The sequence below is a fragment of the Anser brachyrhynchus genome (genome assembly GCF_964034855.1).
Source record: "Anser brachyrhynchus genome assembly, chromosome: 4".
Lineage (NCBI taxonomy): Eukaryota > Metazoa > Chordata > Aves > Anseriformes > Anatidae > Anser > Anser brachyrhynchus.
The window spans coordinates 54021748-54036349 of record NC_137698.1 but is presented as its reverse complement, the minus strand read 5'-3'; the positions used below and the strand labels follow the sequence as shown (position 1 = coordinate 54036349).

The 14602-nt window shown below is 39.2% G+C and overlaps 2 protein-coding genes across 7 annotated transcripts in view; one reads left to right on the top strand and one right to left on the bottom strand.

Annotated features, from left to right (window-relative positions):
* Nucleotides 1-526: 526 nt before the first annotated feature.
* On the top strand, nucleotides 527-2847 carry SHISA3 (shisa family member 3). The gene is made up of 2 exons (XM_080589354.1): nucleotides 527-858; nucleotides 1448-2847. The coding sequence occupies exons 1-2, from the start codon at nucleotides 558-560 to the stop codon at nucleotides 1897-1899; spliced, it is 753 nt and encodes a 250-aa protein (XP_080445480.1). The 5' UTR covers nucleotides 527-557; the 3' UTR covers nucleotides 1900-2847.
* A 3960-nt stretch (nucleotides 2848-6807) lies between these two features.
* ATP8A1 (ATPase phospholipid transporting 8A1) overlaps nucleotides 6808-14602 on the bottom strand; it is a 102411-nt gene continuing 94616 nt past the window's right edge. For all 6 annotated transcript variants that reach the window (XM_080589348.1, XM_080589347.1, XM_080589349.1 and 3 more), the window contains 2 exons: nucleotides 12059-12150; nucleotides 6808-11412 (listed from right to left, as the gene is read on the bottom strand). In XM_080589348.1, coding sequence (XP_080445474.1) covers nucleotides 11315-11412; nucleotides 12059-12150 — 190 coding nt within the window. In that variant the 3' untranslated portion in view covers nucleotides 6808-11314. The remainder of the gene's footprint in view (nucleotides 11413-12058; nucleotides 12151-14602) is intronic.

The following is a 14602-nucleotide window of genomic DNA, read 5'->3' as shown; positions in this document are numbered from 1 at the left end:
TCTCCGTTTGGAAAAGAAAGGTGGCAGGCCTAAAAGGGGCTGTAAATCTCACGCGGTACGCTTTTGCACAGAAAAAACATCGAGGAAACGAGTTAAAAAGCAGAGTCCTAGCAATAAATATTGTGTTTTGCTTGTGATTTTTTTTTTTTTTTCTAAACACACGGGCGATGATGTTTAACACGCTCCTGGCCCGGCCGGCCCCGCGTTTGGGCGCTGCGGGGGGAGCAGCGTGGGGCAAGCCCCCGCGGCCGCCCCGTCGGGGCTCGCCGCCGCCGCCCGGCCCCGCAGCCCCGCGGCCCCGCGGCCCCGCTCGGGGGGCACGGAGCGGCCCGGGCCCGACGGCAGCGGCCGGGACTGGGGCAGCAGAGGGGAAAGCCGGGCTGCGGGCGGCGGGCGGCAGGTGAGTGCGCGGCTGGGGCAGCGCGGGGGGCGGCTCCGCCCGCGGGGCGGCGGCGGGGTCGGCACGGAGGGGGGCTGCCCCCCTTCCCGGCCGGGGCTCGGCTCCGCACCCGGGGCCGCCCCCTGCCTGCCCCGGCGGCGGCGGCGGCGGCGGGGCGATGGCGGGGCGGCGGCGGCGGCGGCTGCTGGTGCTGCTGCCGCTGCGCTGCCTCCTGCTGGGGCTGCTGGGCGGCGGCGGCGGCGGGCAGCCCGGCGGCGGCGAGTACTGCCACGGCTGGGTGGACGGGCAGGGCGGCTACCACGAGGGTTTCCAGTGCCCCGAGGGCTTCGACACGGCGGCCGCCACCATCTGCTGCGGCTCCTGCGCGCTGCGCTACTGCTGCGCCGCCGCCGAGGCCCGCCTGGAGCAGGGCGGCTGCACCAACGACCGGCAGACCCCGGACCCGGGAGTCACCGCCCGTGAGTGCCCGCACCGAGGGGCTCGGGGCGGGCGGGGGACGGACCCCCGGGGGCAACCTGGCACGGCCCGGCCCGGCCCGGCTCGGTTTGGCCCGGCCGGAGGCTCCAGGTGCGGCGGGGCCGGGGGGGTGATCCGGGAGCGGCCCCCTCGGGGTGCCCGAGGCCGTGCTCGGGTCCCTCGACGGGTCCGGCGTGGGCACGGCGAGCAGCGTCCCGAGCCGCCCACCTCACGGCGTGTAACGGCACCTGGGGCACCCGAGCCTGGCTACTGCAGGCAGCTACACCGCCAGCCCCAATTTTGGGGTCTGAGGGGGTGGGAGAGGGGTGGGAGTCTGCGAAACCTAAATAGACGTGTGGCAAACGGCGTCTGCCGTCGGTAACTGTTAACGCCGTCAACTGAGAGAACTTCTGACTTGTGGCCTCTGGGGTATAAACTTTAATTTAGATCTAATGAGAGCGGTCAGGAGCTCTGCGAGGCTCGGTGTCTAGTGGGACTGAGCCAGTGACGTGGGGCTCCATAAGCTCTTAAAGAGCATGGTTATTTCCACAGGCTAACGCGCACGGCTTTTCTTCTTCTTTCTTCTCCCAGAGCCCATCTACGTGCCGTTCCTCATAGTCGGATCAATATTTATCGCCTTCATTATCGTGGGCTCTCTGGTGGCGATTTATTGCTGCACCTGTTTAAGACCTAAGCAGCCTTCGCAGCCGATACGCTTCTCTCTCCGGAGCTACCAGACCGAGACTCTTCCCATGATCCTGGCCTCGACCAGCTTCAGGACGCCGTCGAGGCAGTCGAGCACGGCCACCAGTTCCAGTTCGGCCAGCGGTTCGGTTCGCAGGTTCTCCTTCGCCCGGGCAGAGCCGGGGTGCCTCGTGGCCTCGCCACCGCCGCCCTACACATCTGGCTGCTTCCAGCCAGCCCACGCCGCCCACCTGAACCAGCCATCAGGATTTCTGGTGTCGCCGCCGTACTTTGGGTACCCGCTCCAGCCAGAGCCTGCCCTAGCTGGGAAGAGCTGCTCTGACTTCGGCCAGAGCTGAAAGGAGTCGCCACGGAGTAACGCAGCCCTAGGGAGCGCAAGGACTGCTGCCGCGGGCGTCGCACGTGATGCCAGAAGTCAGAACCGTTCCCGTGGGTGAGTTGCCCTTGAAAAGTGCAAGATTTCAGAAACCCAGCCTTCAGTACTTTCCCGAGCTTGGATCGCAGTTACAAACGAATTATAAAATGTTCCAGTCTCAGTTTGACTGCTCTGATAGTTCAGTCTAATGCATGCAAAACATATTCAGAGACAAATGGAAAAAAAAAAAGGGATAAAGTTACTCATTTCATGGAGCTATAAATGATGCTTTAACCCTAAATGATATTAACTTAGTTAACAAACTGACTGTATTCCACGGAGCCAATAATCAGAATAGTGCTATAAAGCAGCAGTCAGACCGAGAAGTAACAGAGAAGTAACATACTAAACCGAAGAGTCTGTGGATCCTAAAACAGCTGACTGCTTCCACTTCCACGAGCAATGAAAGTAAGAGGAGGTATTTTACTATAGATATGGAAATGCTTGGGATTTTTTAAATACAGATAATATACCTGAACTTACACTGCATATTTGTATTAGTTAACTTTAACTAAGATAAAAATAGTATGAATTAGGCTAGTTGAAAACATGCGAATCCCAAGCAGCTGAATAATTATGTATGAGAAAAGCAGAATGTATTCAGTAATATCGCTAATAACTTCTCAGCATAAAATTCTAAAAATGGCATCGTATTGAAGCCTTCTTCAGAAGAAAGTATTTATTGTTGGCCTTTTGCTCAGCAACACGTCTAAGCTGGACAAACTGATCTTAAAGTTCTATTTGTAAAATTAGCCATGTATAAAATGTAAAGACAAGCTTGTAATTTAAAATGTATTTACAACATTGACAACACTAATTATTTAGTAGTCACCTCAAAAAAATGTATCAATAAACTGTGGTTGGAATCGAGCGTCACCTGTATGTCTTTGTGGAGATGCTGTTCAGTGAGAAAATTTTCACTTTGTTGGTGTAACTATACTGCATTGCTTCCTGTTAAAAGCAGCAAATTTTGCTTTTGTAAATGATTTACATCTTTAACTGTGCACCTGCTGTGTGGATTTAATATAATGTAAATTTCTCTATATAGCTAGCTAATAAATTAATATCTTTTTATATGTAACTTGAAACTTAATGTGGTTAAAACCACATTGATTAGTTGGGTATTTTAATCTAAAACATTCTGCCTTGGGAACAAATTTTGTTTGCCCTTCTACATTCCTTCATCCAAGTAAGCCAGCAAACCAAATGGAAGAAGAAAAAAGGCGTCTAAAACAAACACATGCAGCAAGCAAATGGAAAATACACAAGAAAAATGTGCAGTCATTAAAGGGCTTCCCTTTAGACTTTATTTTTGTGAACAAATCCAGCCTCATTCTGTGTGGCAGACTCCGCGATATCAGAGGATGAATTTTCCTATTTTATGAGCCCAAAACTCCCAGGGTATAGGATTTGTTGAAGTATGTAATAGCTGGCCTATTTTACAAGTATTAGCGTATCAACGCATATTAAAATTATAGCACTTCTAGTCTGAATTATGACATATTGCACTTGGTATTTTAGAAAAACGTAATCGGTTCTTAAGAGTTGAATATATATATATATCTATATTTTTTTAGCAAATATCTAGCGATCTGTATTTTAGCATTTATGGAAAAATATTTTGAAAAACTATTATTGTGATTTTTATTGCATAATTAATGATACAATCCAATAGACATTATTGCTGGAGATGCAGTTGCTAAGGAAAAGACAACTTAATTTCCATATAACGATGCTTTAAGTAATAGGTTTTGACTTGCATGTTGTAACTTCTAATTGTAAACTAAAATAGCGATACACAATAGTGTATATGTTTTATGACATATAACAACAACAACATAATAATCTATAAATAGATGTCAGATACTTGACAAACTACTTGAAAAGTGCTTGCCATTCTTTTTAGAAGCAATCTTCAAGAAAGGGAGCAGGTAAAGTTTTGCCCACCTTTTTTGTTGTTCTGTAGGGATATGTCCTGGCTCCACTGTGCATTTGAGGTACTATGGGTCTGTTCAGGAAATACCTTTCTGGAAAACTTTTCCCAGAATTCATCTGTGCTGTTTGGAAGCATCCTGCGTGATACACTGGTCATTCGCATATACAACAGAAATAGATGTTAAACTATGTTGATTAAAGTATGGTTTACAAATATATAATAAGTCCTTGGTAGAAAATTTTTTCATCTAGTAAATCAAGGCAAAACGGATACTACAGCTGGAAGCATAAACTTGATCTTTTTGGCTGGGAAGGAACAATTTTATTTACCTTCAAGCATTAATTAGTCACCAGTACCACTGACACGGGTGATGGATAGCTGAAATTCAGTGTTTTCCTCAAAGATCCGCTATACACTGAAAAATCATGAGTTTGACAGTCATTGACTACTACAATTTGTTAGTGTACACTAAAGATGTGAGGCTTCCTAATAGTTGCAGCAGGCTCTAAAGTCAAATTTCTTAATGTATTAACACAGGGAATGATTTTTGCTGCGCTTGAATACAGTCTTACAATTTTTAGGACTTATTCAGCCCAAGTAAAGGCTGTAAAGTTTGCCGTGTGTTGTGGAATTCAACCTAGCAGGGAAGACCTGTCTGAGCTACTTACCTCCCTTCCTCCTCTCATGCCGCATAATGTCTTTGACCTCATAAAAATGCTTGAAAAACTTGACACACAGGAATAATTCCACTGAATCAGACTTAAAAGTTTATGGAGTGCTAAGCACTTTACAGATTGGTGGCCAGAGTGCAACAAATCTTGCAGACGGGGCTGAGACTGGGAACGATCAGCTGAAGTTAAAATAGCTGTACCGGATCACCTGTGTGCCAGGTGAGGTGGGGATTGCACTGTGCAAATAGATTGGCCATGAAGAATTGTAAATTACTGTTAATGGAGCTAGTGACAGTGACTTATATAGCTGAAGGGACAGGAAAGGAATTGGCAAGAATACAGACCCAAGGACTGAAATGGTCATTGCCCATGCTCGTTTCCAACACGGATTTAGGTTCCAGCTTAAAGACTGAACTTCCTTCCTAATAAAAAGGACCTTATGGCATGGATGCTCCTATGATTTACAGGAAAAAAAAAATTAAAAAACTTGCAGACAGAACACAAATGACATTCCGATACACAATTTTAATGACTAATGAAACAGTTTGAAGGGCTAGATGTACGCTTGAACTGAAAAAAACACTTTATATAGTACTCGCTGAACTGCTATGCCTTTTTTTGTTGTTGTTTTTAAGCAGAGCAGGCTTAATTATTTCATTTGTAATTGAGGAGCTATTTCATACGCACTTTACTAGAGTGACACCAATCTAAGATACATCAAAATGAAAGAAGAATCACACTCAGAAAACTGATTATTGTCATTCACACACATTATGCACAAAATGCTTTGATTGCGATTAGCTGGTAATTGCATGTATAAAACCCACACCTTCTATGGGCAAAGAATAATGAATAGTGACATGAATTAGATCAGCCCTTCATTTGGTTTTCCTATACTGAGGGTTTCTTAACCACATATCTCCAAAATGTATCAAACTCCTTCGGTGCCAAGGAAAACATTACGTGTCCTGGCAGGAATTTCTGAAGGATTTTATTTGAAGCTAGGTAAGCAGTATAGCAAAAATGGCTACGTAAACTAACGGACCGTTTGTAACACTAGCCCCCCAGGAATGTAATAATATGATAATGACAATTTTAAAATGATTTCATTGCTGCTATTAAAGCTTGACAGTAAAGATATGCAATCAATCCTTGGCACCGTTTTTCCATGTATTGTGATGTGTTGTGCAGGCTAAACAGAGCGTCACAGACCTGCTTTTGAGGGGGCTGCTGCTCCACAACGTTTATACAAAGTTTTTGATTCGCAATTACATTGAGGCGGTAATTCTGTGACACGCTGTCTTCACTCACGGAGGTAGAAAGAAATGCTTTTCTCTTCTTTTCATTCTCTCCATCTGACTTGTGAATTTCGGTGGGCTGTAGCGTAAGTCAGGTTGGTGAAATGATTTTGCTTACAACTAACATTTTCCATAAGAAAAGAGGGTAGGGACTTGAAAGGGAACCTGAATCATTATAAGGATTATAACCTGAATAATTTTAATGGCTTTATGACTGTCAGCATAGCAGAGAAGTTGACATATTGTGAGGTGGAATCTCCTTAAGCCAGCTCCACCACTTAAGACTGGCATCGTGAAACAGCTTAAAAGATGCATCCATTATTGAGCCTAACTGCACAGAACACAAAATCTACAAGAAATTAATTGCCGAGTATATAAAAAGAATCAGTCATCTTATCTGCAACCAAAACCCAAATTAGGTTTGGCTGTATTGATTTTTATTCTGTGGGTAAGCACTGTTAGGCAAAAGAAGCATCTGCTGCTATAGTGGCCATGGGATACAGTGTCCATCGCTGTCATCTGAAAAATGAGATGACGTTCCCTTATTCCTATTCTACCACTTTTGTACTGCATACTTCTCTTTCAAAATACAGCATCACCACCAGAAGTATCTTAGGGCTCTGCTGCAAATCACTAAATTGCAGGCTCCCATACTCCTTTTTCGCTTGTTTGCTTTAATGTCTCTCTGGACTTCACATGAGAACTGAACAAGACATTTGAAAATAACTATTAAAAAAAACAACACAACACACTTTTCTACTTTTCTTTTTGGTTTACCAAAGTAACATAAGTAGTTTCTGATACTCATGTAACGCTATTTCTGAAACGCCCCATTTTAGAAAAATTAAAGACAAGAATGATGGCATACGCATTTTCTTCTTTGAAAGCAATCCCTAGCATTTGCAACCAATCACTTCAGCTGTGAGTTTTCGTTTAATGGCAAAGTTTATTCATTTTTTTTTAACAATTAAAAGACAAAACATTTAAAATTTGCAGTTCAAAACATGCACATTCACCAAATGCCAAGTGACATGTAACACTGCATAGAACTGAATGTGTTACTAAAAGAGAATAACTACTTATAAAACACAGTGCATTTAACATCCAGTTAAAACTAAACCTGAGAAACTACCATAAACACCGACTCAAAAAGTCTTCATTCATGCAGCTTCATAATTTCCACAACAGTTTCAGCAGTAATGGCTTAGTGGGGCTGTAAAACCTCACTTTACCTTGAATGCAAATTTTGCTTGTACATAGTGACTGCTTTCTGCAGCGGTTCATACATATCAAACACTGAAAATCTTGATGAAAAATTAAGTTGAAGTAGAAAAAACAATGTTAGTGCATTTATGGCTTCTATTCTACAATAAAGAAACACCATAAAATATGGTTTAAAAAAATGATTCTGGTTGCAGCTTTGCAGTTACAAATCACTCAATATACGGAAATGCTTTTATTTAAGCAACCTTCCAAAAGTCCCAGCCCTCCAAAGTGCCCGGCTTTGCACATCCTTACTCAGCTGAGCAGTCCTTATACTTACAAACAGTCCAATTGAAGCCTATGTGAGTAACGGTTTGCATAAGCAGGAACCAGGTTTGGAATGCTAAAATATTCCTTTGTTTAATGAAGATCTATTGGTTAACAGCGAACAGACTGGGGGAGCGAGGGCAGAGGGGGGAAGGAGAAACTCATTTGTTGAGTTTTGCTACCAATGAAAACATCCAGTACCAAGAAAGTTGAATTGACAAACTCATTTGCTTACAGAGCGCTAGCTTCTGGCTATATTATGAGAAGACTTTTAACAAAGGCATTAAAAAACAGGAAGAGCAACAACCATGCATTGCCTCCGAACACTGAAAAATATCACCTCATGCAGACAGAATGATAAATTCATCAGAACTACAAGTGCTTTTACGCAACATGGAAGAAAAAAGGGAAACAACATCTCTCCTTAAATTTAACACATACTCCAAATTACTAATCATTCCAGATGGATTTCAAAATAATGAAAATGTCCTAAGACACTTTAAACACATCCTTGTAACATAGGGAATTTTATGGATGTATGTTGACATATAGGAATCTTCAGCTAACTCTCAGTGTTTCAAAATACTTTATTTATTTTATACAAATAGAATGATGTTCAAGTATAAATCTGTTGAAACTGCCTTGCAAAAATAAGTGTAAAATTAGGAATTGGCAAGAAAATTTTCCAAATACAAATTATCAATAGGTTTGTTAAAATTGTTTCCTGTTACTCTTTTGAATCACTCATACATATATATATATATATTTAAAAATAATTAAGCAACAGTATTTATATGATATCTGATTTCTAAGTGGCACTGCTTCAACTTTTTGATGTTTAATTTTTAATACTAACTTGTAATTACACAGTGCACATGAAACAGATGGAAAATTCCACGTGAATTCTGTATTCAATACAAATTTGAATTTTTAACCAATAAGAACAAATGCATTCTTATAAGTATTTTTGCCTAAACTGTTTTTTCTTTCAATAAACATCTGCACAATCCCCTTACTTTAACAAAGATATGATGTATGAACCAGATCATAATAGATTATATTACTGTGTACTTAACAAGAAAATAAAGTGCATATTGTATACCTGACCTGATTTAAAAAATGTGCACACATAGCTAGGATGATCTTATGTTTTAAAATTAAGTTGCTTACAGAAATGAAAAAATTAAGTTGTTTACAAAAATCAAAAAATATGGTTAGAATTGCCACATTGTCTTTTTACTATTTCCATGAAGCAGTATCTTCCTATCACTAATCACCAGACAATAAATAACATATGGCTTGTGGAAAAAGTATAGAGACAAGGGGAATAAAACAAAAAATAAAAATGAAAACTGTACTTTGTGAAATACTACTTTCAATTCTATAAAGACGTAAGGATGAAACATTGTGATAAGTTTACGCTACCTTAAAAAAAATAATCACCATCTAAATTAGAACTGTTTTCCTTTTTAATATATATAGTGTCATTTTCAACAAACTTTTACAACTGGGAGATGCTTTTTTTTTTTTTTTAAATAACGTGCATTCCTGTAATTTTGTCACAATACATCGCAATGGATTTCTAGTCCTCATGTAATTTCTGCAAAATCAGTAAATAAACTATTTAGAACAGAAAAATAATATAAAAATTAGTCAGTATGTGTGGATTGGACCATTTTATGAGTTAAGTACACTGAAAGATTACAAAAGAACAACAGTGTCATGGTTAATTTCAGAAATGTTTTGAAGTTGGTCATTGTCCCTTCGATGACAGAAAATAGGGAACCCCATTTTAGGAAAGGGCCATGCCCCCAAATTTTTTCTTGCCTTAGGTCAAGTGATTTGCCCCTCCCATATTGATCCATCTATTTATCTATGCCTGAAATGGCTTTTCTGAAGGCAGTTCTTGTCTGCATGACTGACTGGCAGTACTGTTTCTAGTGGGATACGTTCCCTTTGTCCCTATGTCTTCTGTTTTCACTTCTGTTTAGAGATCACTCCAGGAAAGCGAGAGGAAGACATTGCATAACATGCATATGAAATGCAGACTGCCTTCCCATTGATATGCCTTCCTAAATATGTACTTTCATATAGTGTCTTTTGTTGGGGTTTTCATGTATATTTGTAAGCTTCTCCTAGAATGGAGCACAAGAAAGTTGGACGGTGTAATAACATTACATGTCAAGTGTTTAGTTAGATGAAAGGCAAAGAGCTAAAATCACCTTTAGTAAATGGTTTTATAAAAATTAGTAAGACTGATCAAGAAAGGTTCAGAAAAGATGTGAATGTAGGACCCGTTACTTTTAAGTTGAAACTGGATGAGTTGGAGAGCAAAGAGGAAAATCTTAATCTAGCAGATCACTAAGGATGTCATTGTGTCATTGTTCTGCTTTTCCATCTAGCTGATCTCCATTCAAGGAAAAAACTGTAATTTCTACATAATACACTGAAATTTAATTAAAAATAAAAACATCTGTTACTACAGAATAATGTATTCTAGATGCAATTACAGTGGCTTTTAAAATCAGAATTAAACATGGACTAAAAAGCTACAAGATTTAACTAATTTCTGAAATTAAAAAGTAGCTTTCCCTTATTTGAAACCTGATGGCCATTGGGTGGTAAGCTGAGAAATACCAACTTTTACTACTTAAAAACATTATCATCACAATTTTCCCAGTAAGAGACTTTTAATTTACCCTCCCCCCCCCTTTTTAAATAAAAAACATAAGTATCTTTTTCTGCAGTCACTATCCTTCTCTTTTTAATTAAAGGCGAGTGTATAGGTATTCTGCTTGACCATTAAGTTCTAAAGAGGCTGCTGCAATGTATTTCACGTCTTTATAGGAAGTGACTTCAGTGCAAATAAAACAGTACATATCACACTACTGAAGGGCATGGTTTGCTCTGTGTTTCAATGTATGCATTACTTTAGTATAAAAATGTTGAAAATGTAATTAAGTTTAAAAAGTAAATTAAAACAAACTTTCTTTTGAACTTACAGTATAAGCAGATACAATTACCAAATCTAAGCATTGCAAAAATAATTCAAGTTTGACGAAGGGAAGTAAGGCAGAGCAATTCTTTAAAATTTGAACAAAAATAACGTGCACTCAATTTTACAAGGTGGTATCCATTTTCAACATATGCACTATTAAATGAAAATAAGGGAAAAGATTCTATAAGGCCAAGGGTGCAATACTTGCAGTTTTGAAAGCAAATGCCATCAAGGCCACACAAATTAGACTCACTGCACAGTAAATCTTTCTTCTTGAGTGCCAAGACTCAAGCATGCAGTTCTGAAATCAGGACCAGAGTTCGTTTCCTTTCAAATTATTTCTGACAACAGAAAACATTTATGGAACTTCTTTGGCAAACGTTTGTATGCTAGTTTGACACAAATATCTATAAACATCTTGACTCAAAATCTTTCGTAAAGAAGGTGAGTGAACACCATTAAGATACTATTTTTTCAGCACTTGTTGAAATCAAAGGCTTGTTATCAACTGTAGTTAAATATATTACCACTTAAAAACCTCCACAGATGATAATGGTCTGTCAATGTAAAGCATATTTAGCAATCTGACCATTACCTTCCAAGTATATGACCAGTATTGATTCAACTTCATTGTAAAATAAGCAAGCTGGCAAGATACAAGGTAAATTCCAATCTGCTTACAAAGGCTAAGCAAATACTTGTTAAAAAATTTAGAGATGGTGTGTTACAGTATAGTTGCACAGTGCTTATGTCTACTGAATACACAAATCCAAACTTTATGGAATAAGATCATCATAGATCTTAAAATCTCTGATAACTGGGCCATGGTTGTAGTTCCCAGCAAAGATCTAGTAGTCTGTCTCACAGAAGTAACTTATGAGGCCTAAATCTTGAGCTGTGTTCCTTCACCATTCCTCAGGCCTTTGTTTTGTGGTATCGTATGCTCTTATTACTTCGGACTGGGAAACTATTCCATTTTCATCTTGAGAGAAAGCGTAGCCATCTGCAGATACAAACCAAAATAGAAAAAGTTTTAATTGGATTTCACATAATCCTCAATATTTTAAAGCTTTAACGACAGGAACTTAACAAAGGTCAATATAGATGAGTCTCTTTTCAATTGTTAGTAGGTAGAAAACCTACACTCTTTCTTACATAATTTTGCAATTGTAAAATAGCAAAGTGTCGTAGGAATTGATAGAATCCTAACCACGGTCAAAGAATATAGTCTAACTGGGTTTACATTCAAATATGAACATGGTCACACACAATGTCAGTTTTCACAAACACAGTATCTAATACTTACACTCCAAACACGTCTTCCTTTTTTTGAAGGCAGACTGAATTAAAACAACTTAAAGATGCTTAAAGTTTGAAAAATTAACTGCAAAAACCTACAAAATTTAACAAAATTTATTGAATAATTCATTTGTTAAAGATAATGCTAAGATCATAAAAAACAGTCCTATCCAAAGCTGTGATACAAAATAGATAAATTTTGAAAGGTGCATTCTAGAAAGATGTACTAAAAGCCACCGTGACAAATATTAGGATACTGCATCTTTACTATACACAAATGCAGTGAAAGGTAGTGTTTTACTTCCATACTATTAACATATACTACTTTTTCTTTGTAAGTGAACACTTACGAAGCAAATTTTGCTGCAGTGAATCAGAGCGATACAAGTTCACATGGTTCTTCTTAAAAACATTCTTCAGTAGTTGGGCTCTTTCAGTTAAGCTAGAAAGAAAGCAGATAAGTGTGAAAAAAATTACTTACTATTTACACTAACCCTTTACCTTTGAGTCTGTTAAACAGGAATTAGTTATTAAAAGAAAAATGATCTTTTAAAAATTATTTTTACCTGTGCCTGAATTAATTATTAAATAGATGATTAAAAGCTTGTGCAAGGGCAGGTTATGATGTCCAGATCCTTTGTATTGTTTTTACTTGTTACAGTAAATGCAAAACATCTGTCTGAAGTACTGTCATGCACTGACAATACAAATAAGTGAATAATATTTTATATATTTGAGCGTGACTCCTTTAGAAACATGTGGTGTAAAGGGAAGACACTGGCTTTCTAGAAGCAGCATGGGCTGAATAGTGCCAGGCCAAATTTCTTACAGAAAGAAGGGCTCTTAGCTTCTACTGAAACATTACCCCAGAGTGGGATAGGAAAGGAAGATGGAGGGAAAGTCAGAACAGGTGTTATCAGCTCTGTGTACAGAAACATATTTCATATCAAAACATTTCAGATTTTCCATAAAAAGTGATTTAACAAGGTCTGTTCTCTGTCAAACTCTGGAGTTTGTTTTTCTGGAGGTCATACCCAAATAATGGGCTACTACTACTACTGGAAGTGGGTCACTTCAGCCCATCTCCTTTCCAGAGCAGTACTGGCTCTACACTGCTTTTTTGTGTGTTTATTATGCTCTAATATGATCCAAGAGGATTTCCATTTCAGTCTACATAGAAAACACAAAGAGTATTACGTTGGTTTTAGACCAACTGAGGCTCAAGGGACAGCTGAATCCTGTGAACTGTAGTGAATGTGTCAGGTTTCATTGCAGTTCATCTCTCTTACATTTAAAGTTCTTTCAAATAGGATTCTACATTACTAAATAAGTAACAGATGGGCTAGCTGTAGCTCAGAAAGTTCACGATTTTGGTAACATATGGAAGATGCACAGGGACTGTATTAAAAAAAAAACAAACAAAACCAAACAAAAAACCATAAATACCATTTTAATTTCTTGCTCTAAATTCGATATTCAATGTGAATTAGAGCTTGTGTTTCAGAAAAATACCAACCTGTCATTTAACCATTTCCAGTGCTGGAAAATCCAGTCCCTCCTCATGTAAACTGGTCTAAAAATGATTTATTTTACTTAAATCTATGTAATATTCATTCTGCGTATATAGTGATTTGATTTTGTTAGTTCTGCCAGATTATCGAAGTTGTCTCTGTGTAAGGACGTGGCATGTATAATGGATTTCACATGCCTACCTTCAGTGAGTTCTGACCAGTCAAATTACTCCTTAATATTACCGCCAATTAGCTAAATAGACTACCTTCCCTAACTACCTACCAGACTAAGTGGTAGAAATGGAACTTGATTCCTTCCCTTACTAGAGTAGCATTCTATACAAGCATTATATTAGAAATGCTTGTTCTTCCTTCAATGAGCACTTAATTTTTCTAGATAAAATTGAACCATTGGCTTAAACTGGAGAGACTGGTGGTCTGTTTCCCCTTTCTGTTTCCATCCAATCTGATGTTTAAAGAACATGCCAGGAGGTCAGAGCCTGGCTCTTCTATGTTGGAAGAGGGAAATAAACTTAAATCCCCACATGCACAGAGGAAGGCTAACTGTAAAATCTACAGGGTAAGAGGATGGGTGTAGTAAACTGCTTCGTTGGCCGTGTTTTGAAGAGAATGGAACTTCCTTGTAAAAATGAATTAGGTACCAATTGCAGGAAAGCAGTCGGCATCTGCTGAGCCAAAATCCCAAGAACGGAGAAGTTGGAGTATTGAGATACATCTTACTCTCCATGTTTTCATATGCTATATGTATTTTTTTTTTAAACTTTTTCCTCTTCACTGCTCCACTAGGCAATGTAGACTTTTAGTTCAGAGCTACAACTGTTAAACTAGATTACTAAAAACGACTTAAGGACAGAGGTTTAAACCACGAAGACACATAGGGTGAATAAATAAATACCTTTTCATAAATGGGAGGGCAAAGAGGTGAAAGACCATATGAAAAATTTGATATAGATATCAACTGTATTTCCTTTGCAACACATCTGAGAAACCTTTCCTAAAATTAACTGAAGACAGCATTTTTTTTGTTTTGACAAATGTTATTTTCTAATACGAAGCTATTTTTGTAGGCACAAAAGCACAGTAGACCTATTGCAGCATTTTGGTATCATCATCACATACCCTTATTCCAGAATAAAATATTCAGATTGCCTAAATGCTAAGCACTGAAAATACTGCCTTAAGTTTTACATGAAAATAAAGTATACACATTTGTTAGTTTATGTATAATGAAGTTTCCACTGCATAGATCTGATTTCTGGTACAGAAAATACAAGTGAAGTAGGAAATACATTTTGGAAAACAAAAGTGCTTCCAGCTACTCAGGTATTAAATTCTGTTCTATTTCTATACTTGAGGAAATAG

What these genes read in the sequence shown, in the direction of transcription:
- SHISA3 (XM_080589354.1), top strand. Translation starts at nt 558, where the DNA reads ATGGCGGGGCGGCGGCGGCGGCGGCTGCTGGTGCTGCTGCCGCTGCGC. An exon ending in GGACCCGGGAGTCACCGCCC is followed by an intron (nt 859 to 1,447) that starts GTGAGTGCCCGC and finishes TTCTTCTCCCAG; the next exon opens with AGCCCATCTACGTGCCGTTC.